General features: G+C 41.5%; 1 protein-coding gene across 17 annotated transcripts in view; it reads right to left on the minus strand.

Annotated features, from left to right (window-relative positions):
• Positions 1-27,912, minus strand: part of ENOX1 (ecto-NOX disulfide-thiol exchanger 1) — a 522,650-nt gene that overhangs the window by 90,865 nt on the left and 403,873 nt on the right. For all 17 annotated transcript variants that reach the window (XM_054701771.1, XM_054701766.1, XM_054701762.1 and 14 more), the window contains 3 exons: positions 25,845-26,057; positions 6,716-6,822; positions 2,692-2,809 (listed from right to left, as the gene is read on the minus strand). In XM_054701771.1, coding sequence (XP_054557746.1) covers positions 2,692-2,809; positions 6,716-6,822; positions 25,845-26,057 — 438 coding nt within the window. The remainder of the gene's footprint in view (positions 1-2,691; positions 2,810-6,715; positions 6,823-25,844; positions 26,058-27,912) is intronic.

Consider the following 27,912-nt stretch of genomic DNA (forward strand, 5'->3'; position numbering starts at 1 on the left):
CGGGGCTGGTCTCCCCTGAAATCACCTAGAATTCCTGGTTCAGCTACTGCTCAGGACATGGGAGGCAAAATCCCACTATTCAAGCAGGAACTAAAGGGGCCAGGATTCTTTAAATGACAGAGAATTTCACTTCTACTTCAGGGCTTGACAATTACCCTGTTGGTGAATTGTAGTGCTATATTTTGATAGGCCTGCTCCTCGGTGAGTGACAGATGCAAACTTGTAACTAAAAATGAGTGATGTGTCACCCAACGAGATGCCTGAAGGGCATGTTTCCCTCAGGCTGCGAGGCCTCAATCCCAGCTTTAAGCAGCAGTTTGTTCACAGGGATCCGCCTGAGGCTTGGTCAAAAGACCAGAGGAGAATTCTTGCTGTCAGGCTGTGTCCCCATATAAGCGAGACTGAAGAACAGCTGCCTGCTGTGTGGCTGGGTCTTTAGGGCCCCACAGAATAGAAAGGGTTAAATGCCTTCCCTCCTCCACTAATCAGTCCTATGTTTTCCTCATAAACCACACACCATATTCTCTGGTCCATCTCATCTTGAAAAGCATGAAGCCTTTGAACTCCTCGGGATCTGGCATTTGAACCACAGTTCTTTCATCTTCCCTCAGCATCTGGTAGAGAACACACCCTGGGTTGTCTGTTTATTCATTTTGCTAACCAGGTACAAAGCCTGGAGAAAGTTTCTAAAAGTTCAGGTTTGACCTTTCAGGCTCTTTATCAGATGCCTGGCGGGGGAAAAAACCCAGAGAGGTCAGGAAGAGGGCTCTTCAGTCAGACTTTCGGAGCCGGCCTTGAAGAGCGGTCCTGGGAATTGCTGTGGATTCTCCCGCAGCAAAGATCGGGGCTGAGGCTGCAGGTATATGCTTTCTGGCCTGCTATTAAACCTCTCCTCTGTGAGTCTTTTGTTCTGAGTCTTTATTATTCTCATCCTCTTGCAAGCATGCTATTAGTTACACACATTTCTTACTTGGGAAATTGGCAAGTTGTTGAAAAATGTCACCTCCCACCTCCAATAGAAGCCACAGGTTCAAATCAGCATTTCTGATCAACTCCATTCTTTTCTTCTACACCTACCTTACAAGGATGTCAAGGATCCATGTTTCATGGAAACTTGCCCCTCATCCAGAAGCTTCAAATGATAAAAGCTTTTTTTTAGGAAATAATTTGATTTACCAGACGATCTCATTTACTTTATAAGTGGCCAAACTAAAAATCACTCCTTTGTTTTGATAATAAAGCACTCCTGAGGAATCTGGTATCAGTCTAATAAGAGACATATGTTGACACATCACTGCTAGCTAGATTCATTTATTTTTCAGACAAAGGATGTATGGCTTCAAAATTAATGATAAGGTACCTATTTCTATGCTAAGCTTCTAAAAGACTTAAAAGAATGGAATTTGAGCACAAAGGGGACATTTTCTGAGGCAGTGGTTCTCAATTTTCAGCATGCACTTGAATACCCTGGTGGGATTAAAACACAGATTGCTTGATCTCACATCCTCAACTCCACTTCCCCCCCAGGTAGTTTGATTCAGTAGGTCCTGAGCAGGGCCTGGGAATTTAAAGTTCTAGTAAGTTCCTAGGTGATACTGATGTAGCTGCATTAGGGATCACACTTTCAAGACCCACTGTTTTTTTTTTTTTTTTTTCATTGATTTATTACTTTTATTGACACGGTTTATAGGAACAAATTATGTATTTAAAATCATAGGCCAAGTGAAACCCCAGTCTGTAGATGTCTGGAGGCATGAGCCTTCTTCTGCCCTCATCGGGGATGCCATTGGCATTATCTTCTATAGTCTGAGAAAACTCAGCATTATCACCACCTTGCAAGCTGGAAGATCTTGATTTTGGCTTCTACAAACAAACTAGCGAAGGACTGCTGTTCCTGATCACCAGAGTCTGTTAAAAAGGTGTGTGTTTTATTCCCTGGTACATATGAGGAGAAGATCAGATTAACACTTTTCCTTTAAATTTCATTCTTGGCAAGTATGGTTCTTCCCAGCCCCTCTAGAATGCTTGCCCCTTGGAGGAGTTTGTCTCTCTTGGTGTGTCCTAGGTTTGGGTGTGCATTCCCCTTGCCTACTTTTACAATACTGAGAGATTTACATATAATTCCAGAAAAGACTTTAAAACAGATTAAGCAGAGTAAGGTTCTCTTCAAACTTCTCTCTTTCTCACAACTCATGGAAGAGATGCTCCTTTTCTAGGTACCAAATGGGGCCACCCCTTTGCTTACAAGTTAGGTGGACAAAAGTTTATTGGAAAAATTTCTAAACCTCTAGCACATTGGCTCAGAAGCCAGAAGACTTCGCTACACATGAAACAATTTCTGTGTAAGCACCCTGACTGAAACCAATTTTTTTCTGTATTTCAGCATCAGTCATGGCTGCCATACTCTGGAAACGGATTTTTATGGGAACAGACAAATATCCCTGGGAAAAAAAAAAAGTATAATGGGCCCAGACCTACATATGGAGAAACAACTGGTGCATTTTAAATCACTATGTTCCTAAGAAGGAGTTTAAAGTTCTATTAATAAAAGGCAGAGTCACTCAAAGATGAAAGTTTAAGTATAACTCAAATAAAAATGAGTTATATGGCCATTTCCCAATATGTATGTCCGTCTAGGGCTTAGAAGATGATTATGAGACCTCGTGGGTATGCGGCAGTTATCAGCATTACCTGATTCATCAACTCTCATTTTTTTAGTAGGGCTGTCACAGTTCTCATCGTCTGACATTTCCATTTCTTCTTCGCGCCGGATGCCCATCAGCTGCTCGCTCTGAGCATTCCTGAGCTCCTGAAAGTAGAGGATGCCCCACGTCAGAGTCACGGACACCTGTCAACACACCTCTTTCCAATGGTCTCTGGTGTATTATGACTGGCACGTGGACATCTACAATCTGCAGCTTTTACCTCCCAAACATTGCCTCACCTAATTTAGGATGAAGCTGTGGGGGCGGGGGGTGTAAGAGGGGAAGAGGAGAGAGATTTGGTGTCAGATTTGAGTTAAACCCCTGCTCGCTGCTGACTATTCAAGGGCTCTTCACAAATGATTTCCTTTCTCTTGAGTCTCAATTTCCTCATTTGTTGAAAGAAAAAAAGGGAGGGGGGATGTAAGCATCCACCTAGCAGGGATGCTGTGTGGATTATAAGATTGCCTACCACCATGCCTGGCACATAGAAGGCACTCACTCACCGCATGGGGTTAGAAACATAAAAGGCCTGCTCCACCACTGACCCACTGGTAGCTTTGGTTACACCCACTGTGTGTCTGTCTTAGCTTCCATTCATTCACAGGAGTAGTGTGGTAATAACAGTTTTAAGGATAAAATGAGTTAATACATATTTAGCATCAGGCTAGATGCTTGATGGCTAAGTTGACACCATTGGCCATTACTATTCATGCAAAATAGGGCCCCTGCATGTGTGTATATGCCTGCACACACGCACGTACACACACACACAGAGCATTCAAAGAAATGTTGAAGGACAAAATTAAAACTCTTTTGATGTTTCATGCTATCATTTTGGGTTGTTTTCATTTTGATGGTTGTTTTAGCATCACTTCTGGGTTTCAGGATCATAACTTATTTTTTCCACTCACTGGTGGAATGACTGCAGTCAATCCATTTACTTTCTTTGAGGCTTTGTGTACTCACATATAAAGAGGGAACAGTAGTAAAACAAGGCAGTTTGAATGCAAGAATGTATATGAAAATGCATAAAAAGTGAACAATTACACAATAAATGCTTTACTACTGAGCCTAAAAATCAGAACACTATAATCATTTATGTTAAAAAATATTTATTTTGTAGCAAGCTGTGTATTATATACTTAGGAATCCTTCACCATTCTGTTCTCTTGCATGTATTGTCTTTAAAACAAAAATCTTAAAACAGAGGATGGGCTGCATTATTCTTTTGCTTTCCTCATTTAAACAAAAGTTTCTAAATAAAAGTCAAATAGCTAAGATAATGTCACTTTATAAAAAATAAACCTATGAATAATAATTAAATTACATGACAACACATAATATAGTGGTGTGACTTTAAACACAGGTCCAGAGCCTATTTGATATGATAGGTACATATCTTACTCTGTGTGATGCCTTCGCTCAATTCTCTTCTCTCTTCAGCTCACAGATTTTAACTGAGGCATTATGGAAAGGTCATTATTTATTACCAGCATTATATGTGTGGTCAACTCTGAGGCCTGGGGATCACTAGTACAGACAATAGGAAAACATGGAGGCAGAGAGGCAAGTTCCCTGGGACAAGGACACTATTGGGGGAAGTCCTAAGAGGCCACTGGGCCCAGCACTTGACCAGGCCACTAAGTAGAAAGAGAAGTTGACTTCACCTTAAATAACACTATAGCGTTTGGGAGGCGAAAGTCGTGCATGATGAGTAGGGATGCTTTTTCAGGTTGTGGACAGCTAATTTTTCTACTAACAAAGAATGCTATTCCCACAGAGGTGGACTGAAAGCACTTGAAACAAGGAAAAATCAGGTGGAAAGAATAAATGAAGCTGAAAGGACCTGTTGTTTAGTCCTTTCAATTAATGACAAACTGTCATACAGTAGCTGTTCTTGTGGGGAAGGGTGGCAAAAGGAAAATGGAAGGAAAATAAAAAAAGCTAAGGGTGTTTCCACAGGGTGCCTGCGGTTCAGCAGTAAATCACTAGTATACTCTAATAAATCTGTAAGGTGTTGCAGATAATTAACAGATGCAGTACATGGGGATGCAGAAAAAATTAAGCCAATTATCAAGCTTACAAGCAACTGAGAAATCATCTACAATGTTAAATTACCAACTGGTATTTAATCAATTAAGAACATGTAGGAGAGAAAATCAAAGGTAGCTGAGAATTCTATTTCCTAATGTATATCAAAAGAGCTGGGGGGAGTGGTGGCGGGGAAGCACATAGGACTAAAAGGAGTGCTTTGCAGGACAGCTCCTGTTTCTACCTCCTAGCACAGAGCAGAGCAAACAGACTTCCTTGGAATAAAACTCAAGATCACGCCTTATGGATATGATCCTAACCGAACTCTGGAAGCCTTCCCAGCCTCTCTGGAATGGGGAGGACGTTCCAGCACCAGGAAGCAGGGCGAAGGGAAGGGGATCAAACATGGCAGGAAGTGTGAAGTCAATCAACAAACAATGTTGGTGGACACATATGGTGGCCTTTTTATGCCCAGATTTATTCAGCATCATGCCACTTGCCTGTCTTTCAACATTTTTTTTTATTCATGTTTGGTTTTTTTGGGGAAGGAAAGAAAATAAACAATTCATGATTGATCACCCCCAAATTGGAATAAATGTTTATGGATTCCAATTTGTGTTTTCATAACCTTCCATTTGTATGTTTCATCATAAATGAGGGGAACTCTTTTCCTCCTGAGAGTCAACCTTGATTCAATCTGGATTCAGTGTCTGGGAGAGCATCAGGTAGATAAGTAGACCTTGTTTTAATGGCCCCTGAAAAATTAAAGAAAACCCCCACCTCCTCCTTACTTAGAATCTTGAACAGAGGAACAGAACTGCATCAGTCGCCAACCACCTTTGGAGGCATTTGTGAACAAAATAAAAAATGGCCTTTTTAACAATAAATTGCACTAGCATTTTAAGTGTCCCATTATTGTGAAGTCATTCAGTATTCACCATAATAACAGTGATAATAAAGAATTCATTTGGTATTCATGTGGATGTTACATCTAGTGCCATTGGTATTCAACTATAATTTTGCATTAGTTAATGGGCACTTAAAATGCTACCAAATGATTGATATCATAGTATTTTGTGGTTGCTCAAACTCTACATAAAACACTTATTTTACAAGTGTGAGCCAAAATCATTAAATAAGTAAACCTTACCTTCTATAAGTTTGGGATATTGAAAGAGGGGACTATCATTTAGAGAACTCAATATTAACATGCTAGAGATGGAGAAGCATCCAGATGAAAAACACTTACTTAAAAAGAAAAGAAGAAGCAAAGACAGTATACTTACTTTTAAATTACAGGTTCAAAGCGTACACTACACTGTGGAGTTAAAAATAACAGCTGGATGATCAATGACCAATGACACATTCTGGCCTTTCTAGGCAGCAAGGAAGGTCACATTCTGGACTCTTTCCTTAGAATAGATACTCACACTTCACACATGCATGGATGCAGAAGGGTGGATCTGGTTAGCCTGGGCATTCATTCCCCTTAGGAGTTTGCTCTGGAGAGAGGTATGACATAACCTACTGGCTACTGTAGGGGACTGAGAAGACGTGGGTGGGAAGGCATACTTGCCATTTCTAGCCCAAAGAGCAAACCGTCATCATCACACTGTAGAATGCTGGAAAAAGCCTCTGTATTTAATTAAAAGCTAGGTTTTTTTTTTTTAATTTTATGTCACATATTAGAAAAAATAACTTATTGGGCAAAGTCTCTTAGTTTGTTTCTGGCTCATTACTATGAATGGGAGAGAATCTTTTCTCCCTTGACAGGGGAGAAAAGCACTCTGTCCTCTAAGCATTTTCAGCTGCTTTTCTGGATGAGGAACAAATCTGAGCTGAATTTGGAACCAACAAAGAAACAGGACAATGGCAGGAGGACCGCCCACTCTAACAAAACCATAATGGCTGCAGCCACACTATTCTCTGCCAATCCAGCTGTGTGATGGTGGTTAAAAAGTAATAATAAAATCACCAACCTCAGAATGCTTTCGCCAAATGTCTATGTTCTTGCGCTGAGCTTTCGAGAAATGGTCCCAAGCTTTTTGTCTGGTAGAAGCGTTGAAAACGGCCACAATCTGCTCAACTTTGGTGAACAAGGAAGTCAAACAAGACAAGTAATTTATGTTGTGATCACTATAGGGAAGCAAAGCAAAGACACTAGGAGTCTATGGATGATGTCGCTACAGAAATAACATCATCAATATCCATCCAATTTGTGCCTTTTTATACTTACATGTGAGCAAGGTTGGGGATGTCTCCTTTCAAGTCTGTCTCCATAACTTTAGGTTAAAACAGATTTTAAATATGACTGAGAGAAGTTCATGGGTATCTGCTTTCAAGAATTCATTGGCTCTTGTTTACAGTGTGACTTGGTATATCTATATACCTCGATCTAAGATACACAGGAACTGGTGTTAGCACACAGAAACAGATTCATAAAGTAATGCCTGGGTTGTAGACTTAGAAGGGAAGCTGGAGGAGGGAGAGCCAAACACATTTTTTTCTCTTTTTGTCTCCCTGTCTAGGGTTCTGCAGAAGTTACCCAGTCCAATGAATAGTTGGGACAATGAATAGTTGTATCATATATCTTCTCAATGTCAAGGGCCATTTCTCCACCTTGACTACTTTTTCTACACACATTGCACTCACTGCCATAAGCCCTCCAGCCCTCTGACCAAACAGGACACCGGCTGCTACATCATGACAGACTAAGGCTCACCCAGCCAGCAGCACTGTCATGCAGATCTTATATCCACACTGTGTGGGCCCACCTTGGTTCATCATGAACACATGACATTCTCTTATATTCCATTTTCACTTTCAGAAGGCTCCCCTCCCTCTGGGGAGCCTTGCAAACCAATTGACGTTCTAACTTCATCACTTTGACTTCATTTAGCACTTCCATGGCTTCTAGCATGGAGCTAGTGGAATGATAAATGTGGAGGGGTTGTGGACAAAACTATATGGAGAAAGGATTGGGCTTTTAGTAGTGGATATGAGGGGTGGGGCCAACTGACTGCAGGTTCAATCTTGCTCAAGCAGCTAGGGAGCATGGGATTGAGGGAGCATGGGATTAAGGACATTCTAGAACTGAATTAACCATATGATTAAACTTGAACTTTTTGGTTTGGAAGGCACAGCCAAATTAGCTTCTCATGGATGCTATCACTCTAATACAGATCGAATGTAAATCTTTCTTTAGTGATTCCCAGGGCTCTATTATAAAAAAGGACATCAAATCTCTTCCAAATCATCCAGGTAGTCAGAGAATGTTGAAGAATAATACAATAATCCCCACAGATGAACAACTGGTGCCACAATTTGCAAAATTCACACCCCAAATAAACTAGTGTATGATGGAGCAAAGGAAGAAGAAAGATTCTGTGCACTTACCACAGTGTAAATATCTTATAATGCTCATAAGTGATTACTTCCCATTCTCTGGGTGATTTTCACAGGGGATTTAATATTTACCATTTTCTACTTCAAGAAAATTCCAACATTAAATCTCCTTATTTATCAAACTCTAGCCTTTAATCACATGATGAGTTTGTTGCAGCCAAATTTGCCATCAACTTAGCTCACACTTTCCTTGTATGCGTGTGGCTACGCTCCTGGACCTCCCATGGAGGAGGGAGCACTGTCAGCCCAGTCATAGGGACCTGTTCTAGGCACTGACCTTTACCTCACCATTAGTCCTGGGTGGTGCTGGCAGCAGTGTGTAGCCAGCTGCGGAGAACTGATTCAATGCCACTGCCTGGCCTTCATGCTGTTTTGTCTGTATGCAGACTAGGGTCCTTGGGGACTCTGATTTGCCTTCTGCTCTGGCAATAGAGTGGTCAGTCCAAGATGCAGTAGTGGAATCCACTGTCAGATGAGATTGTCTGAGAGGGTGGAGATCATAGGATTGTTAAAGAGTAATAGGCCCCATTGCTTTCAAGCAGAGCTCTTTGATGGGGATCAGTTTGAAGAGTAAGAACTGTGGTGTTCTGGCACCTGGTCTGAGGGAAAGAGACAATAAGGCCCAAGGCTGAGTATTTGGGTGGTGATAGTCCAATTCTGTCATCCGTCTGGTAAGGCAGTTCACAAAGGGGCAACACTAAAGAGATAGTTATGTGTTCACGTGAGTGTGTGTGTGTGTGTGTGTGTGTGTGTGTGTGTGTGGAGGGGAGGGAGGTAAGAAAGACCAGTAATGTATATGAGAAAGTACAGAAGGGGCATACTTACAAGGAAAATTCAATGGCTTCATACTGCATAGGTTCAAAGGTAAATACAGATCTCTTAATAGCTACTCAAGACATGTCCTATTATAGATAATCCCTCAGCTTGTGATTAAATGCTTCAGTTATTTAGTACATGCTATTACCATGTCCAAGCACATAAGTTCATTGATTCACTCAGAAAAATTCCAAGATCCTGCTAGTTACCAGGCACTTAACTGATTAATAGAAATAAATGACTATGATACAGTCCCTGCCCTTGATGAAATCATTCCTACAAGGGAGAAAGACAAGCAGATGGTTATCCTGTGCAGGAGAAGTAAGGGTGGCAGTTAGGGGGACACAGTAATTAGCCTGATGGGGAGAATCGGGGAACACCCCCCCCCCAAAGAAGGCAACGTTTTTGCCAGGTTTCAAATGGTGAAGAAATGCTGGCTCAGCAGAGAAGGTAGAAGAGCCCATTCAAAAACTGGCATGGATTTGTGAAAGGACTTTGTTTGAAAGTAGCTAGAAGGGATGGGGCTAATGCTGGGGAGAGTGGCTTTAGAAGGATCATGTATGTTAAGCCAGATTGTAAACTTTATACTGTAGGTCAGAAAGAGGCACATATGTGTAGGATTCATTTGAGTAAAATGATAAAGGCTAGAATTAAGGCAATGAAGTATTGTGGAAGGCAGAGCAAGAAGTCATTTGACAGGGAGAGTTGAAGGACAAGGTAACTGACTTGCTATGTGCGAGGAGAGGAGAGAGACCAGGATCACTCAAGCTTGGGAGCCATCACACCCAAGGACATGTGCAGGTGGAGATCTGAGAAAAGCGATAGTAAGGACTTTGCTTTTGGACATGTTGAATTTGAGAAACCTGGAGCTGAAATTAGGTTGGGGAATCAGAAAGAAATCAGAATTCAAAGAGATATATCTTATATTTTCCATTTCATTACCAATATCATATAGTTTTCATGAGGGTAATTAAAAGAATAACTGAATGTGATTTAATTTTGTATTTCTTTTCTTAGTCTCCCCCATATTAAACCATCAAAAATCAATCCAAAGACAGAAACTGCAATTCAGCTCATGCTTAAAAATATACTTCACAGTGTTTTTGAGTCCCACTTAACTTCTCTTATTTCTGCACAGACAGCCCCTGAACCAGCCATTTATCTCACAAATGAAAGTTTCTCAGCAACAAAAGGACTTGGAAAGTGTGCTTGGATCAGCACAAATTCATCATTAGGGAAAAACAACCTCAAAGAGTATGTCCTAATGAATGTGATTCAGAGACAGGATATTTTTAAAGTCATAAATCAGAATGACCCCAGTACTGATGTCACAGGTGAAGCTCATGCATTACTGTCTTCAGCAGGACACACCAGAGAACAAGGCCCCTGCTATTTCTGCAGGCTAGTTCTTACTACTTGTTCTATATGCAATAAAACTACAAGTAGTTACTAGCTCAGTGGGATCTGTAAAACTCTACTTCTTGGATAACAGGTATATAGTAAACAAGCTGGCACTGTCATTTGTTCAAAAATGTAGCTACAGAAGGGCTTCAGGAGAAGAAATTCAGATCAACCCCCTACCAGCACGTTCACCACTTGTAGTGTCCAGATTGCAGTTACCTAAAGGAAGGCCCTCCCCACCCCATGCTAAACCTATCAGTACACTTAAACATGGTGGCAGCATAGCTGACCCCGAACGATGAAGGTTTGTACTGAGTGGGGCCACATATATGTGGATTTTCTTGTAAACAGATGACATAAACAGGTGGTATTGTTAAATATAATGGGGAACTGTAAATGCACTTTGTCTTCCTTATGATTTCTTCACATTTTCTCTTCTCTAGCTTACTTTACTGTAAGAATACAGTATACTGTATATGACATACACATATGTTAGTCAACTATTGATGTTATCAGTAAGGCTTCTGGTTAACAGCAGGCTCTTACTAGCTACTTTCGGGGGGAGACAAAAGATACATGTGGATTTCTGACTGTGTGGGGGTCGGGGCCCTAACCTTCTTGTAGTTCAAGCCTAGCTGCATTATCAGCAGAAAGAGCTCTCAGTCAGAAAATTTTAAGCTACTCTTCACACCTTGCAAATCTTTCCCCCTCCAGCCCTATGTTTTAAGTGTTTTTGCTTAAGTTTGGCTATTGGAGGACCATGAAAAATTTAAAGTGACTGATTTGTCAAAAATGTGCTTGAGTGACCTTCCTAGATGTCATGTCACAGTAGAGTCCCTAGGACTTATCCAGCAGGTATAATGAACAGAAAGGGAGGAGCAAGAGAACTTTGATGAAATTGCTAATTACTTTATAAAACTGTTATTATTAAATATTGCTGCATTCTCTGCAGGCGTCCATGTGGTTCCCTGGAACGGCTGCTTTGCTCTGTCATCTTTATTTACTTATTGATTTTTTTTTCTTCCTTTCCCCCCTACCATCCCTTGTCTCCTTTTGTTCCTTTGCTCCTTCTGCCACCTTTTAACTTCAGAGCCCTCGGGAGGTTCGACAAGCAGTAGTTTTCATGCTGCTGGACTGCCTGTTATATGAGCCAATCACTCTTCTCAGCTGCAAACCCCTTACAAAAAGATAACTGAGGCATATTAAAAATTTTTTTTAAGTTAATTTAAGTATGTTGTCAATTGGAATTGGGCCATGCCAAACTAAATGTAGTTAGGAACACTTCACTAGCAAGAGCTGGGGATTCTCACAGAGAATAGCAAAGGTGAAGCACAGGAATTATTGACGCTTTGTAGCTGGAAGCTCAGCTGGCTGCTTGTGACTGGTTGTTCTGAGGTTTCAAGGTCATAACCTAGAGTCATTCACAGGCTTAGATTTTGGTCTGCTTACACAGGTCACCACAACATTAGAGCCACCTTAGTCTAATGGCCTAGTAATTATTTTATGTGTATATACTTAGGTGTATACGTGCACATACATATTATATACTTATGCATATACTTATGTATATACTTACGTATCATATACTTATGTATTATATACTTATTTACAATAAATATTATGTATAATGTATTATATACTTATGTATAGTAATGTACTATATACTTATGTGTAATAAGTATTATAATACTTATGTATATACTTAAGTATATAAGTATGTATATAAGTATGCATATAAGTATGTATATAAGTATGTATATAAGTATGTATATACTTATGTATGTATACGTGTACATACATATTCAGAATTTCAAAAAAATTCGTAAGACTAACTTAACATTTCTTATCCTTTCCCCAGTCCCAAAATGTCTAGACAAAGTCTATTCCTTATTTAAGAGAGAGCATTTATACCATCTTGAGAAGCATTTGTCTTTGGTTTTCTCAGGGAGGGCAAGTTCAGGGCAGGACATCCATTCACCCAGAAATGGATTGGATTAAAACAAGTTTCCAAGGAAAAGAGCATGGGGGTGACCACAAAAATGCAGCTTTGTGGGCTGCAAAGAGCTACTGAATGTTTAGCTCTGGGCAGAAAAGCTTTGGAAGCAGCAAAGGAGAAAGTGAGGCTCCTCCAAAGAACACATCCATGGCCTCCAGAACACACTCTTCCTCATAGTCCCTGCACCTCCTGCATCTCTGTGCAGCCTAGACAGCTGTGAAAGGGCCTGCAATCCTTTTGGTGACCCAAATATCTGGAGTAACTGATTAAGTCCACATAGGTGGTACGCCTACCAAAATGGAGCACCTCCACAGTTCTGTCAAGCTTAAGTTTTGTTTTTAGGTGCTATCTAGGCTTGTGAGAGAGTCTTAGCTCTGCAGGCTTCAGAGGGATTTTTTTAAGGGATACCATTTCCTTCAAAGTCTCAAAGAACGGCTCATAAGAGATTTTCAAAGGCACATAACCGTGAATAAATGACCTTCCCACCCTCACTTGCTAATGTTGTTTTTAACCACAAAGATACAAAAAGCTAGGGTGGAAGTGATGAGCCTTGGCCATGAATTGAAGAATTATAATGGAGGGAAAGTAGTAAGTGATTGGAGCCCTCGGGATAGCCAGATGAGCAAGACAAAGCCGGAGGGAGGACTAGCTGGCATCTGTTAGTGTGACGCATGGACAGGAAGGCTGCTTGGGAGATTCCCAGAGAGATTCCTGTGCACTGTCTTGGGTTCTGGTCCTGGATATGGAGAGCCTGCTGGTCAGTCTGGCAGGAAGCCCGGAGATAGAAATAATAGGGTCAAACCCATCCATTAAAGCGGCATGGACTGGAATTTCAAGTTGAGGAGGTAATGGGGCATTCTAGGGTTTTGTCTCGAGAAGAGCTTTGGTGGTAGGTGTGGGGTGCTGTCGTGCATCTGAGGAGGTGTCAGCCTATCCCCTTAAATCACATATAGTGTTGTAAAACAACATTACCTTTACCTTTAACAAAATAAAATTCACAAAATGAAAGAGCATTGTGTGACACTCTCACATCCCTGAGGCCAGATCTCCACCAGAAGGCATGGAATTTAACTTCCTGGCTGCTTGAGACCAGAGACTTGGTGCTTTGGGGGAAAGGGATGGAGACAGAAATACAGAAAAACACATTGATCAAATTATAAAAAAAAAAAAAAAAAGAAACAGGATGTGTTTAGCAAATTTCAAGCAAACAGGAAATGAAGATGTGGTTCAAATAAATGGAAAGATATTAGGTAGATGGTGACAATGTAAAATTTTCTATTAAACCTGCTATATTTTAGGAAACTGTAGATCCCATTATTAATGCATATATTCACTATATGCAAAAGACATGAAATATTTTGGAAAGTGACACCATGAGAATCTGTAACTTCAATGGTTTCTTATAATAACAGTATTTATTGGGTTTTTAAAATCCAATAAATCTCCCGGCCTAAATTATCCCTATTAACTAAAGGAAACTAACACTTGTACATGTACATGAAAGGGAAAATCATGAAAAGTTAAAAATCTACTTTCCATCCTGACTGCCCTCCCCACTTTAGTTTCTCACTTTAACCACTGTTAACAGATTCTAACATATCCATCTAGGCAAAAGTTAAGGATATGTGTACAGTGGATATTTTTCTATGTACGACCATTTATTTTTGCTTACACTAAACTGTTAACATTATACAAACTGTGCTGTTTGTATTATAAACTACTAAACATACCTTGGAAATCTACACATTTGATTGTTATTAACAAGACTGCAGCAAATACTCTGACATTCTTATTTAAATACCTTTATAATAAATTCTTAGCTAGAGAAAGGATAGAAAAGAGAGCATTTGAACTTCTAATTTTCGAAAGCTGTTGCCAAATTGCATTCTGATTTTATGCCCACTAAGCGTTTTTTCAGATTGTTTCCCTAACCCCTTGTCAACGACTGGTAATCAAACATTTAATTTTTGCATTCTTGACAGAATACTAATGGCATGAATTACATGATAACCAGTTCTCTGCAACAGAGCTGTCGACATTTGTTGTTGCCATTATGAATCAAAGGAATGAGCCTGCGGACTTATCACACCTTCCCTTTTATTAGCAGTGACTTGTTGCCAGGAGAGATCACCCAGCAGGAAGAAGAGAGACCAGGTTTCTGGGTCTGGGTGTGTGACCCTCACAATGGCCCTGCTTTCTTCTATCCATAATGACATTGTGGTGCTATTAGAATAACATATTAGAATCACACGGCGGTGGTTGGCTCTTTCTTATTATTTACTGTGCTCCATGATCTAAAAGACGGGTTTTCAAAGGTGGTTTCTGGGCCAGAATCATGGGTGTTGCTTGGGAATGTCTTAGGATGAATTGGTTAGCCTCCAGACCTTTTGAGGAGAAACTCTGGGGTGGGTCCAGTGGATTTTTTTTTTAAATACATCCCTTTTCTCTATTTTATTGAGATATAATTTGACATGTAACACTTTTATTTTAAGGTGTAGAACATAATGCTTTGATATATGCATATGTTGTGAAATGATCACCATAGTAAGTTCAGATTTTTTCTTTTTTCTTTCTATTATTTTTTATAAGTATGTTTTTATTTATTTATTTATACAAGCACTGGGTACAGTCAGAAGTGCGGGAGGGTGAGAGGATTCACCAGAGCCAGAGAGGGGAATAGAACAGGCAGACTGACAAAATACACTGCTGAGGGGAGCAGTGGGCGCTACAGGAGAGGTCTGTTGTGCCATGTGGGACCCTTGCCAGTGGCCGGGGATTGAACTGGCACTGCAGAGTCTGTGGGCAGCTTCACAGCTATACCACCAAGGAGGCCTTCTATTATTTTTATTATTGAGGTGACACTGGTTTGCAACACCACATAGGATTCAGAAGAATAGGTTCACACCTCCTCAGATGTACGTCACCACACCATACCCACCACCAGAGCACCCATATCCCTTTACCATATGCCATTGGGTCCTCTCCTCCCTTTTTCCCCACCCCATCCTATTCCTTCAGTAGCCTCAACTCTTCAGTCATATTTCTAGGATTTGTTTGGCTTAGTTTTACCTGTTCCTCTGTTTTGTTTCTTTTTATTGCACATATGAGTAAAATTGTCTTTCTCTGGCTTATTTCAGCAAGAGCTTATATTTTTTGTAGCAAAGTAATATTCCACTGTGTTAATACAACACATCTTCCTAATCTATTCATGTGTCTTTGGGCACTTAGGTTGCTTCCATAATTTGGCTATTGAAGAGAGTGCCTAAACAAATACAGGATTGCATATCTGTCTTCAAATTAGTATTTTTACATTCTTTGGATAAATGCCAAGGAGTAGAATTGTGGGATCATATGGTATATCAATTTTTGAGGAACAGTTACTTTCATAGCAACTTTCAAATAGGAATATGGTATTAATTATAGTCACCATGCTGCATATTACATCCCCACAACACACTGATCTTATAACTGGAAGTGTGAACTTTTAGATTCCTTTCAGCCACTTCTCCCCCATTCTCTTCCTCTGGCAACCATGGAATTAAAAGCTCTCTAGGTGACTCCAAAGCATGCTTAAGAACCTATGACTTTAAAATATTATCTCATTTAAATTTTCCAACAACCCTCCATGGCAGATGCTCTTATGCCCACTTCACTGATGAAAAACTCAGACTCACAGAGAGGTGTAACTTGTGTATAACAGAGGGGTTACATACTTGTGTATATACCACATGGAGGAAGTGGTAAAGTTGGGAATGGAAACTGTATTGGCCCAAGTTAAAATCAGATATGTATACCCATTTGTATAGTTATTTACACTATGGTCCAAAGTCTATATGAGCCCTGTGGAGTGGAACATATCAGACATCACCCTAAAGCTGAGGATGAAAGGATCCAAAGAAGCTACTGGTCCCAGCAGCCCCAGGGGAAGCAGCATCTACAAGACTGAAGCACAGGAGGAGAAGGAGCTTGTAGAAAGTGCCAAATGAGGCAGAAAAGGCTTCAAAGACCCCCCCACCCCCAGGCCAAACTTTAAGTTAGTTTGTAGAATTGTCCTGATACAAAGAAGGCAAACAATTGAGGCTGTTGTGGAGGTAGAAAACTCTATTTACCCCTCTCCAAAAGTATACTGAGCAATCTGAAACACAGTGAAGAAGAATCCAAGTCTCTGGAAAAAAAGGGTCCTACTTCTTATGCGTCTACCAGACTGGTAAGACTCTATCACAGGCCCTCAGCTCATACTTTGCTCTAAAATGGACTCTGTCCTGCTTTTGTTCATCCTTGTTATGAAAGGATAAGCTTCATCAGGTAAATCTTAAGAAGGTGGGACCGAGGGAAGGAAGGCTTAGAGGACTCACACACCATTTGGGGGCCCGATGGGGTGTAGGGAAGGAGAAAGGGGAAGCATGTGTCAGTCACATCTTATCTCCACCACTAAGGAGCACAGGGCCTGAGGAAACCCTTTATCTGCTTGAATCCCAAGGCCAAGGGGAATATGGACAAGACAATCTGAACATCATTTCTAGCGCTGTGATGCCACAGAGCAGGGGTTGGCAAACAGTCTGCAAAGGAACAGAATGGTATTTCTGGCTCTGGATGTCATGCAGCTTCCTTGCCAGAGGGGGTGCCAGCACACGGAGGCAGTTTGTCTCCTTAAATAGAGCCCTGTTGCTTCATCTGTGGCTGGGCTTTCATGATTCTCCCTGGGGAGAGCTTTCTTTTGTTAGTGCATCAAACACTAGATTGTACTCCTGTCTCAGTTGCACAAGGGTCAAGAACAGACCCGGCTCCCCTTCCCCCCCACCCCCACTGAAAGTAACTTTTCTGATGGACACCTCATTTTGCTTCAGATCTAGTTTGAAAGTGTCCTGCCTTTCTAAAAGTTTCTGTGAAGAAGAATTGTGCGTATGGATTCTTTCCAAAGTACCCCAGAGACTATTTCCTCACAGTTCCTTCCAACACCCCAACTTCCTCTCACACCACATGCACCCTCCCCCTCACACTTGGCAGAGGCTTCCTTCCCTACAACTGGTCTCACAGCAAGGCAGCAGGATTTGCATCATTAGTTACCATAAGTTATATCTTGCCTGAATTGCTTTTTGTCACTCAACAGGTACTCTTTGTTGGTGAAATCTAGCCTTTATAATTCTTTATTATTCCAGAGTATAAGACTTAAATTCTCTCATGTTTGCTATTGTTAGTTAGAAAATATTTTATTCTATTATCAGGATGGCATTACTTGGCTCAGTACATATATTTTCAGTGAGATTGAAAGGATACAAAAAAAAAGCTCCATCCTGACTGGAATGCTTTCAGCGCCCTCGACTATCAGTTTTGGTGAGAGAAAATTCTGTGCTCATCCTTGACTTGGAAGTTTTTATAAAACATATTTTCTCTGAACATTTATTCCCTGAGAGCAAAGAGGTATTTTTTAATGAAAATCATGTTTCCAGCACTTCAAAACATTGGCAAATACAGCCATCAGTATGAGTTTAAGGAGAAATAGAAAAATCTGTCGAGTTGCTAAAGCAGTTATGGGGAATTTTTTTCCTGTGGATGAACCAATGACGATCACAGATACAGGCAAACATTTCAACACTTCATAAAATTCTTTCTTGACAGCAGGGACATAGGAGTCAAATTTCCCAGGGTAGAAATAAAAAAAAAAAAATGTTTAGCTGAGGTGTCCTGGAGAAGTAAATGATTTTGGAAGGAGCTTTTCAGGCAGAAGAAATGTGGATGAGGACACCAATGTGCCTGAAAGGGGGTCAGGGAACAGACAGAGAGCAAAACCCCCTCACATTTCATTCCAGCATTCAGCGTACCACCTGGCACTTAATGGGAACCCAGTAAATATTTGTGGATGGATTTCATCATTCATTTGAACACCTGAGCCTTGTACATTTTTAGGCAGGAAGACAGATGAGACATGACAGAGGAGAATGGTTGATGTAAGGCATGGCCTTATATCAGAATCCTCATTCTGATTCTGACCAGTCTGTAGCACCGTGGGGTTGAAGTGTGGCTTCACATTCAGTGCTGCCTGGAGGTGTCACCCCCACAGTGAGGCAGGATGGGACAGTGCATGGAGAATATGTGACACTCTTGTTCTGTGGTCAGCTTGGGCTTCTGCCATCCTGACTGTGTCCTGTAGATTATTGCATTTAGGTGTGCAGAGATGGCAAAGGAAGTCACTGATATAAAGACTATAGAATTTTCAGAGATGGAATTGTCTGGCCAAATACTTTCACTAGAGAAAATCAGGATTCAAGGAGCTTAAAATACTCCCTAAAGTCACCTGGCTTGTTAGTGGTCCAGCTGGGATTGGAACAAGAATCTCGTCTATCTTGCCTAGACAAAGTTTCTCCACTACTTAATGATCTCAAGATCTAAGATGAAGTTAATGCCATGTTCTGCCATAAATGTATAAAGCAAATTAGTGTGACAGTTATAACCTTTCCAATCTCCAAGTTAAAATAATATAAAAATAGCACTGTAATACTACTACTGTAAGACGCTCAACTAAGTCATATTCCATGTATTCTACTTGAAGGAGAACCGTATAGTAGGGCAAGCTGAGATAGTGCTTTACTCGAAAAAGCAACAATCATTAGAATGTTTTACAGTTATTAGGTTCCAGCCCAATGTCCAATCCCAACTTCAATTCCAGCCATGATATTTAATCAACAACAGATATTTGTACTGGCGTTGTTGATATTCTTACAAGGATTATACAGACTCAGGAGTGGTGCAGTGAGGTAAGGGAAAGAGAATAGTAAATGGTCTCTGCCTATTTAGCTTAAAATCTTGCTAGAGGTAAAATCCCCAAAAACAAAAGCTGATGCACTCAAGCTAATTAGAAGATAATTAAATGCTCAACTAGATAGTGTTAACAAGTGCTGCAGAGGGTAGGAGAGAGCTCGATGGTTATGAGTTACAGTAGGTCGACAGTTTCATGGGAAAGTGGGGAGTGGCTTAGTTTTGATTCTGGCCCGGGGTGGAGGAGGAGGAGGCATCAGGTAAGGGACTTGGCCTAGGCACAAGCCTGCAGGTGGGAGAGAAGGCAGGCCCAGAGGCGGACACTCCATTTTCTAGCTAGACAGCAGGCTTTAGATTCAGTGTGATGTCAGGATCCTTCTTCAATTCCTTGTGTAAACTATACATTTATAATAAAATACCCTCCTCTGAGTACCTTCATTTTTTTAATTAAAAAAAAGAGCACACATCTGCTGGTAGAAATCAAAACTGTATAAATTGTTCTAATCTGCCCATAAATTACTATTAACAAATGACCCAGCCCCACCATGTTTGCTCTCTGAACCTGTTTCCTCCTCTGTAAAATGAGAGGGTTTTGGCCAAAGAGTCTCTGAGCGCCCCTGCAGCATCAGTGTTCTATAATCACTACTTTTCATTCTTGTTCATCCTACCTATGACGCATTCTTAAGTTAATATTAACCAACTCTTCCTCACTTGCCTATTCCCCACTTTGCTGTTTTCTCTGCCTCCTCTCTTCCCAGGAAGCATTTGGGGAAAGTACTGAAGTGGGAATATCATGGAGTGTTTATAATTTTCATTAGACGTGTGTGTGTTATGACAAGGCATGCACAATTGATCATCTGGGCGTGCATATTAATAATTAAATGCTGTGGCACATGCTTCTGAACTTGAGACACAGCTCCTCCCTCAGCTTTGGAGTGACAAGCTTTGCTCATAACTGAAAAACTGAAAGTGGACAGGTCTATGGGGATTTCTGATAAAGTGTACATTTTTTAAAAAGCAAAGCTCAAAACCCGAACATCTCCGGGAAAATTCTGCCCAATGGGCAGGTTGAGAAATGACATAAGCATGAGCCAAGGATGACATGAGGATGAGCTAATATAAGAGCGTGCCGGTTTACCTGTGCTGAACATTTCCCCCTTTCTTCTATATCCCACAAATGAGCTCTGCCCAGCTAGCCCCAGAGGGAAGAGAAAGCCTCCAGTGTCACACTGGGGTAGGCTGTGTCCTCACCCAACATTCCCGATGACTGACTGCATGCTGTTGGTCAGCAGTGAAAAATGATCCCAAATGGAAGTGATGGATGCTGTACTCCCCAAACTCTTGATTGGGTTGGGATTGGAGATTGTTGCCTTTTGTCATTTTAAGCCCAGGCTTGAATAGAAACAACGCCTACATGGCTATATTTAATAGTTGGTCCTGGGGTGAAGGCTGGAGATATGGAGCTTACATGATGGCAGAGCTGAGCACAGACAAAGCTAGAAGATAACTGTTGGGTTGTGATGCAGACCTTGAAATCAATCATGACTTGTTCTTTGAGTTATTATTGCAGGTTCTGTTTTTGCCCCTTCTGTGAACAAAGGCTATTTGCTCAAACATGAAAGTAAGGACAAATATGAAAGCAAGGTAAGAAGACAGCTGCATCTAATCCAGCTCACCAGTCTAACCCGTAATGAAATTGCCCTTCTCCTGTATAATTGATCAGCAATTTCCAACTAAATCTACATAAAGGCCCACACTTTGTGCTTGTGGATTTCCTGGAATTTGTTAAATAAGCTCTCCCTTCAGGATACCTGGTCAGCCCCACTTGCTGTAATAAACTCATTCATCAATATACCTGCCTTCGAACTGCCTCAGCACAATTTCCTGACATGTGCACTTTCTAATGGAGGAGCCGCCATGTGAAGCTGTAGAGAAGGGTGTTGCTGGGTAGGAATTTCAAGGCAATTGCTGGAAAACCAGGAGATTCTCAGCCAGTAGGAGAAAGTTGAGGTACCTGAATCTCAGTGCCTACCACTCCCTATCTATTTCTAAATGAGACAGCCAAAATGAGATTCTTAAGGTGTTTGCCAAGCATATTTAGGCAGATAAATGGAGGAATGACTGGCTCGGTTTTTGGAAAATGTACCAAATGTGTCAATTACCATGGACTTCAGCAGTGATTGCTTTAGAAGTAACCCCACGTACGCACCCAAGCCCACATCCACCATGCTGAAATGAGCTGGGAAAGCAGAAAATATGTCTGAGACAAACAAATATAACTCCCTCACACAAGCAATGAAATATACTTAAAATTCAAAGGGAGATGAAATGTGCATATACTGATCAGGTTAGCCAGGATACTGCTCAGAGTTGTCATGACAAATGTTAGGATTTGGTTCCCTTTGGATTCTGGAAGTTGTCATCTTTGTAGAAACACTGTGGCAGAACTGAGGGTTGCTGGGGGATACACCACATTCCTGTTCCACCTCATGGGCCTAATCCCAGCTCAGGCTCACAGTTAAGGTACCTCCCATCCTAAAGTTGTCCTGAAGGGTCTTGGCTCTCAAAGTCTAACACCAAGGCCCCCCAATTCTCCTACTATTCTCTAGCCTGTTACCCAATGTCTGGAAAATAGTGGTGGTATCTAGTAAAATCACAGCTAGTGAGCCCTTTTCCTGCTTTTCTTCATTAGACAAGCAAGCTGTAATCATTATATAATTATAAAATGTTCCCATTATTCATCGATAGTGCTAACAACAAGGCCAAGCTATGCTACGAGTTTCCAGAAAATAAGTGAACTCATTGCAAGTTCCCTTCCAATTTACTCATTCACTCACTCACTCATCCACCAAATATTTGTTAAACAATGTCTATGTTTCTGACACTTGACATATATTGATGTCTAAAAAAGACATGTCTTTTCCTTTGTGATACTTGTTATAATAATCAAAAGCAGATTGATGATTACATCCTTATACAGCTTGAGAAGTGCCCCAAAGGAGGCTCTAAGAAGGGGTAGTGATGTCACATAAATCTACCAGGAGATGGCAGGTTGAAAGGCCTTTCTGAAGGATGAGAAGGATTCCAGTGTGCAACCAGTGGGGCAAAGATACCAGACAGAGGGAACAGACACGCAAAGGCTCAGAGGTAGGAAGTGGCTTTGACAGCTTAGCAGGGATGAGGCCAAGGGCAATGATGTCCAATGACTCAAGGGAAAATGGATGTAGAACTGGCAGACACAGAAAGCTCTGCAGGCTAAGGGGAGACAAAATTTTAAGCCATGGGAAGTTAAGGGATTTAAGTGATCTGAACTGTATCAGACAATGTGTAAAAAGAGAGGTTGAACCAGGGCCTCCCTGGTGGCACAAGGGGTTAAGACACAACCTATGAAGCTGTCCACAGCCTCTGCAGCACGAGTTCGATCCCTGGCCAGGGAGATACCCACACGGCGTAGCAGACCTCTCCTGATTTGCCTGCTGCTCCCCTCAGCAGTGTACTTCGGTTGATCTGCCTGTTCTGTTTCCCACTCTGTCTCTGGTGAATCTTCTAACCCCCTACACCTCTGGCCTTTATTCCAGCTCTTGTATGCATAAATAAATAAATCTTTAAAAAAAAAAAAGAGAGAGAGATTGAACCAGAGAGGGAGGGATTAGGCCTGGTGGAAACTGTGAAACCCTCCCAATAACCATCCGCTCCTTTGCCCTGCTAGGAGCATTCCAATTTTATTCTGGAGAGCAATGGGCCAAATCAAAGGATATATTGCCCCCTTCCCTTGTAGCTTAGAATGGCCACATAAGATAATCCTGCACAGTGAGACATAAGTGGACGCTGATGAGCAGGTTTTGCTTTCTTGCTCTAAAGAAGCAACCCCTTCCTCTTTGTTGCTTCCTCTCCTTTTTACTATATGGTTCCAGCCTATAAAAAATATGTGATGGCAGGACAGTCACCTTTGGCTATTTAGGAAAAGTTAACTGTGTGACAGAAGCTTCAGGCTGACAACCATGAGCCACTAGCCAAGGCCAAACTCACCTAACCCTCAATTTTTCTGTATGTGAAGAGAAAAAACTTCCTTTGTAAAGGTATAATTTGGTGGCATTTTCTGTTTGTTTATGGGAAGATGCATTATTTATTATTGTAGCTCAGGCAGCCCTGACATGACAGTTAAAATAAAGAAAAGTGGGTCATTTTTGAAGGTTGAGACAACGGGACATGTGGATGACCTGCATGTGGGCTTTGCTGGTGGAAGATGGTATCTGTAAAAAATTACTTACAGGATTTTGGTTTCAGGACTATTTAAAATGAGAAGGAAAACAAACCCAGAAGAGGATCAGACTAGAAGGTTAAAAGCAAGGATTCCATGTCTGATACTTTACAGTGGAGGTGCCTAAGTGGGATGGACGAGAGTGATCTCCATGCCTGTGGTTCCCCTGAAGTGGGATCTCCCTCAAACTTCCAACCCCGGGCCTTCACTTTCTCCTTAGAGAGCTAGTGAACCAGTCTGGCAGGGGAAGCCCTCATCTCTGGCTGCTCAGCCTCTTGTGTGCACGCACAGGCAGGCTTCTGTGGAAGGGACAAGTGGTCCTCAGTGCTGCCTGCATCCAGAGGCTCAGCCCTGGGTCCAGCTTTGAGGAGCCCATTACTGCTGCATATCTCATCCTCACCTCCCAGTATAGCTTTTAGCAATAAGAAGACGCTGACATTTGCACCCCCACATGGTAGGCTTCTTGGTCTATTCTCAGTGGTTTCAAATTTAGGTTGGTTTATACCTGCATAATGTTAGGCACATTCCAGTCCTTCAGTCACATCAGTGGAACCTCAATTTAATAGATGCTTCTTTCAGTAGACATTGCCAAAGAAAAGCCAATTCCTCCCCTCTTCTAACGTATGCATGCCTCCTGCCTAAACTCACTGTTAGAACCAAGGTTTGAGCCTTCTCTACCAGGAAGGGACACTAACCCGCATAGACATGAGAATTCAGCTAAAATGGATGGCAAAAGGTAATCGGTAATCATTCTACAGTTCAGCCATTTGGCTTCTTGCTATAATGCGGCAGGAAATGCATTACTAGAATTCTGTTACCTTTCTCCCACTTCCTTCCCTCCACTACCAATCCACTCTTACCTGCCCTCGACCCACTCATCGACTCGTTGCTTTCCACCTTTAAAATACTAGTTTTCTTTATGCTGCCCCTAGTAGCCCCACTTTAGAACTTCTGGACATACACTGGGTCATGGGCAGCCATTCCTCAAGACTGGGGAATCTAGGGAAGACTGTCTGCTTGAGCTGTGGCAATTCTCTTTTTCCTATTGCCTTTTTTTTTTTTTTTTAAGATTTATTTATTTACTTACTTACACAAGCACTGGGTATAGTCAGAAGCGCGGGAGGGTGAGAGAATTCACCAGAGCCAGAGTGGGGAGCAGAGCAGGCAGAAGGACCGAAGTACACTGCTGAGGGGAGCAGCGGGCGGCAGGAGAGGTCTGCGTGCCATGTGGGACCCTCCCCCGGAGGCTGGGGGGAGCAGCCGGGGATCGAACCGGCCAGCTTCACAACCCAGCACTCAACCGCTGCGCCACCGGGGAGGCCCTCCTATTGCTTTTTGATAAAGACAGATGTCCCAGTTTGGTCTCGTACTGGGTAGCCAGTCACTTCTCAGAGTTTATGTTTGGGAGCTTCTTATATGATATTCTGTGCTGCTACAAAAAATGGTCTTTTGACCACAAGTCATAGAAAACACTCTTGCACTTCAGATCCTGCTTTTTCATGCCCCTCTCCTTCCCTCCCAACAGATATATTACCCCTTGGGTTTTGCAAGGATGAAAGAGGTGATAGGCATTCTGGCACATTAGATCATAGAAAATAATACTTCTTCTCAGAATGAGTATGTAAATTGCATGTGTTGCTGCCTGTGTGAGGCCCTGCACCTGGTATGGGATGCAGTGTGGCATTGTCACCGCATCATTCAGTGGCTTTTACCAAGCAGGGGAATGTCAGCAGCTGTGATGCATTTTGCTGCTGTGATGTTAACTACAGACACAGATAGAGTGCTCATTAAAAAAAATATATATACGCCCTTTTTTTGAATAGAGCCCTGGGTAATTACCCTGACTATTGTTCTATGAGAAAGCCCCATTTGCAACCCTTCATCAATTTAAGATCTGGACATGAAAAATCACCAGCATTAAGTAGTTAAGGCAATTTGCTTTCCAAATGAAGAAAGGCCAAAAAATAATAATGCAGAACAAAAAAAAAAAATCTCTATTCTTGTGTTGCCCATGTTGACAACCAAAGCTCACCTCAAATAAAGGCTCCTGAGCAGGAATTTTTCTGACCATACCTTCTTCCTAAATAGAGCCCAAGGGCAATGTGCTCAGGGTCTGCTTCCTACTATCAGCACTAGGAGGACCTGTGGGTCTGCAGGGACAGCCCCCCGGTGAAGGGTGGCTGCCTGGCAGGCACAGATGCTTCTGGCTGCCCTGCCCTGTGGGCTGGGCTTGGCGTTCTGAGGAAAAGCTACAGAAACATTGCTCACCTTGAGAAGTAAGCTCTCAGGGCGGGGTCCGTGTTCCTCCAAGTAGCCACAGAACATGAAATAGGTTATGAGGTGTGCCATTCAGTATGGAGTAAAATGGGAAATCATTGAACTACTTACCCCCAAATGGAAAAATAAAGTGAATACAAAAGAAAAGGCCAAAAAATATCACCACAAAACAGATGGCCCCCAAATTTTTACTTACATTGAGTGAGGATTCCGGTTAAGGCGTTTTTAAAATTCTCCTTGGCTTCCTCCATCTCCTGCTCATGGGTGGCTTTCTCATTCATGAGCCGGCGGACGTGGCTGTTGGCTGACTGCACCATGGAGTAGAACTGGTTGGCGGAACGGCGATTCACTTCCCCGCGCTCAATCCAGGAAAGGAGCACTGTGATGGCCTCTGAAAATTTGCTGTCATCTGGAAATGCAAAAACAAGTGCAGTCATGGCAAGCAGAGAAAACAAGCTTTACTTTGGGTTCCTCTCCGAAGACAGTGTGGACCGGCCAAAGGGAGACATTTTCAGAAGTTGACACAATAGCTTTCTTCAGACTGACTGCTCTATTAGCAGTTCGTTTTTCTTCTCCTTCAGGGCACCATAGAACCACCCAGAAATGGGGGAGAGGGGGTGGAGGTGGGGGGTGGGGTGGGTCACCAGGTCATCCACCAACCTGCTGAGCTCGGTTTTAGAAGATTGGTTCCGGGCATCCTTTGTAATATGGTATAACCTCGTTCTTCCCCAAACCATGATTTCTCCTTTCTAAGACTGGCTTGAAAAACTGCTATTAACCTAGGTGGTCTCCATTTGATTCTTTACCTTTCTATCTAAAATATTATATGGTGATACTAATTTTCTGCCTGAGAGTCAGCTGAGCTAGTGTCAAAATACGGATGACAGATTAAATTACTTTGAAACTACTTGTAAGAGATTATTCCAAATTCAGGTAGCGGAGATAAATCAGTTCTTACTCTATTGCTGTCCAGAACTGATTTCATTATAGGTTGAATACCACATATTTGATTAGGCTAAAAAAGAGACTATTACCTTGTTTTCGGCAAAAGAGAAGCTGTTCCCTGGGGTGGTTTGTGTTTGCTTTGGGAGGCTAGTGGAAACCTATTTGAATCTGCTATGAGTTGTGTGTGTAGGGGGTGAGGTGGGGCAGGAAAGGGCAATGAAGTTCCCCCTGTAAATAAGTGATAAAGTTAATTTCAAAGACAACAAGTACACTTGCTTGTTTGAGAATGGCTGCTGAGCAGACCTATGTTGTATGGCTTGGAGGTGGAGGAAAAGCAAGTTTGCAGGTAATTAAGTTAATTAGAAGTGGAAGCTGTATTTCGATTGTTACAACATTAATCGATGCTACTGCTGAAGGCTCACTGCATATTTCCCAGGTACACTTGAGGGGAGAAGGCTTTCATTTGTATTTTTCTAGCCCTGGAAAATGTGATTTAAGAAAAATAACTCACATGTTTCAAATAAACTAGGTAGAGTATGAATTCTAAAAATTAGAAGTAAAATTAGAGTAGATAATTCTGATTCTTATTCATCTACTTCACAAATAACTGATCGCCTCTTATGTCCCTTCCATTGCAGGAACATCAGAGAAATGGATATGGGTTGTTTCCATCTATTCTCATTCTATTTGTCTCTCTGTCTCTCTCTCTCTCTTTCTCCAGATGAATGGATAAAGGATGATTCATGTTTTACTCACCAGGTATTTCTAAATCAACACTTGCTGTTACTATTTTACAAATTAGATAAAACCTTCATTTGTGAAGCACTCTGTGAATTTTGCAGAGTGCTGTAGAAATATCATTAGTGCGGATAAAAATATGATAACAGAACCAAAATGGAGTAACTTATTCTAAGCCCCACATCACTGAACTGATATTTAATTACAGTTTCAGCTCTTCTGGAAATGGAATCTTAGTCAATCAGGAATCACTCCATCGGCACTAGTTAGGTAATCTGCTTGATAAACCCCCATCATTGTTAAAGCAAAGTAACCTTGTCATACACTAACCAACCCACTTTTTAAAAAATATATAACAGTATAATTTCCCTGTTCCCTTCTGCCTATAAACATCTTTTATTTTATACAGTTGCTCAGAGTTCCTTTCTGTCACGTAGATTAGATACTGCCTGATTCAAACAGATTTTTGCTCAAACAAGCTGAAAAAATTTACATGCTTCAGTTTATTTCTTAACAACTATTCCCCCAGAAGCCCCTCTCCCAGATCAGGATATAACTTCCTTGCTGTAGCTGTTTCTTGG

This window comes from Talpa occidentalis, unplaced genomic scaffold (genome assembly GCF_014898055.3).
Source record: "Talpa occidentalis isolate TD23 unplaced genomic scaffold, MPIMG_talOcc4v2.1 talOcc4.5, whole genome shotgun sequence".
Lineage (NCBI taxonomy): Eukaryota > Metazoa > Chordata > Mammalia > Eulipotyphla > Talpidae > Talpa > Talpa occidentalis.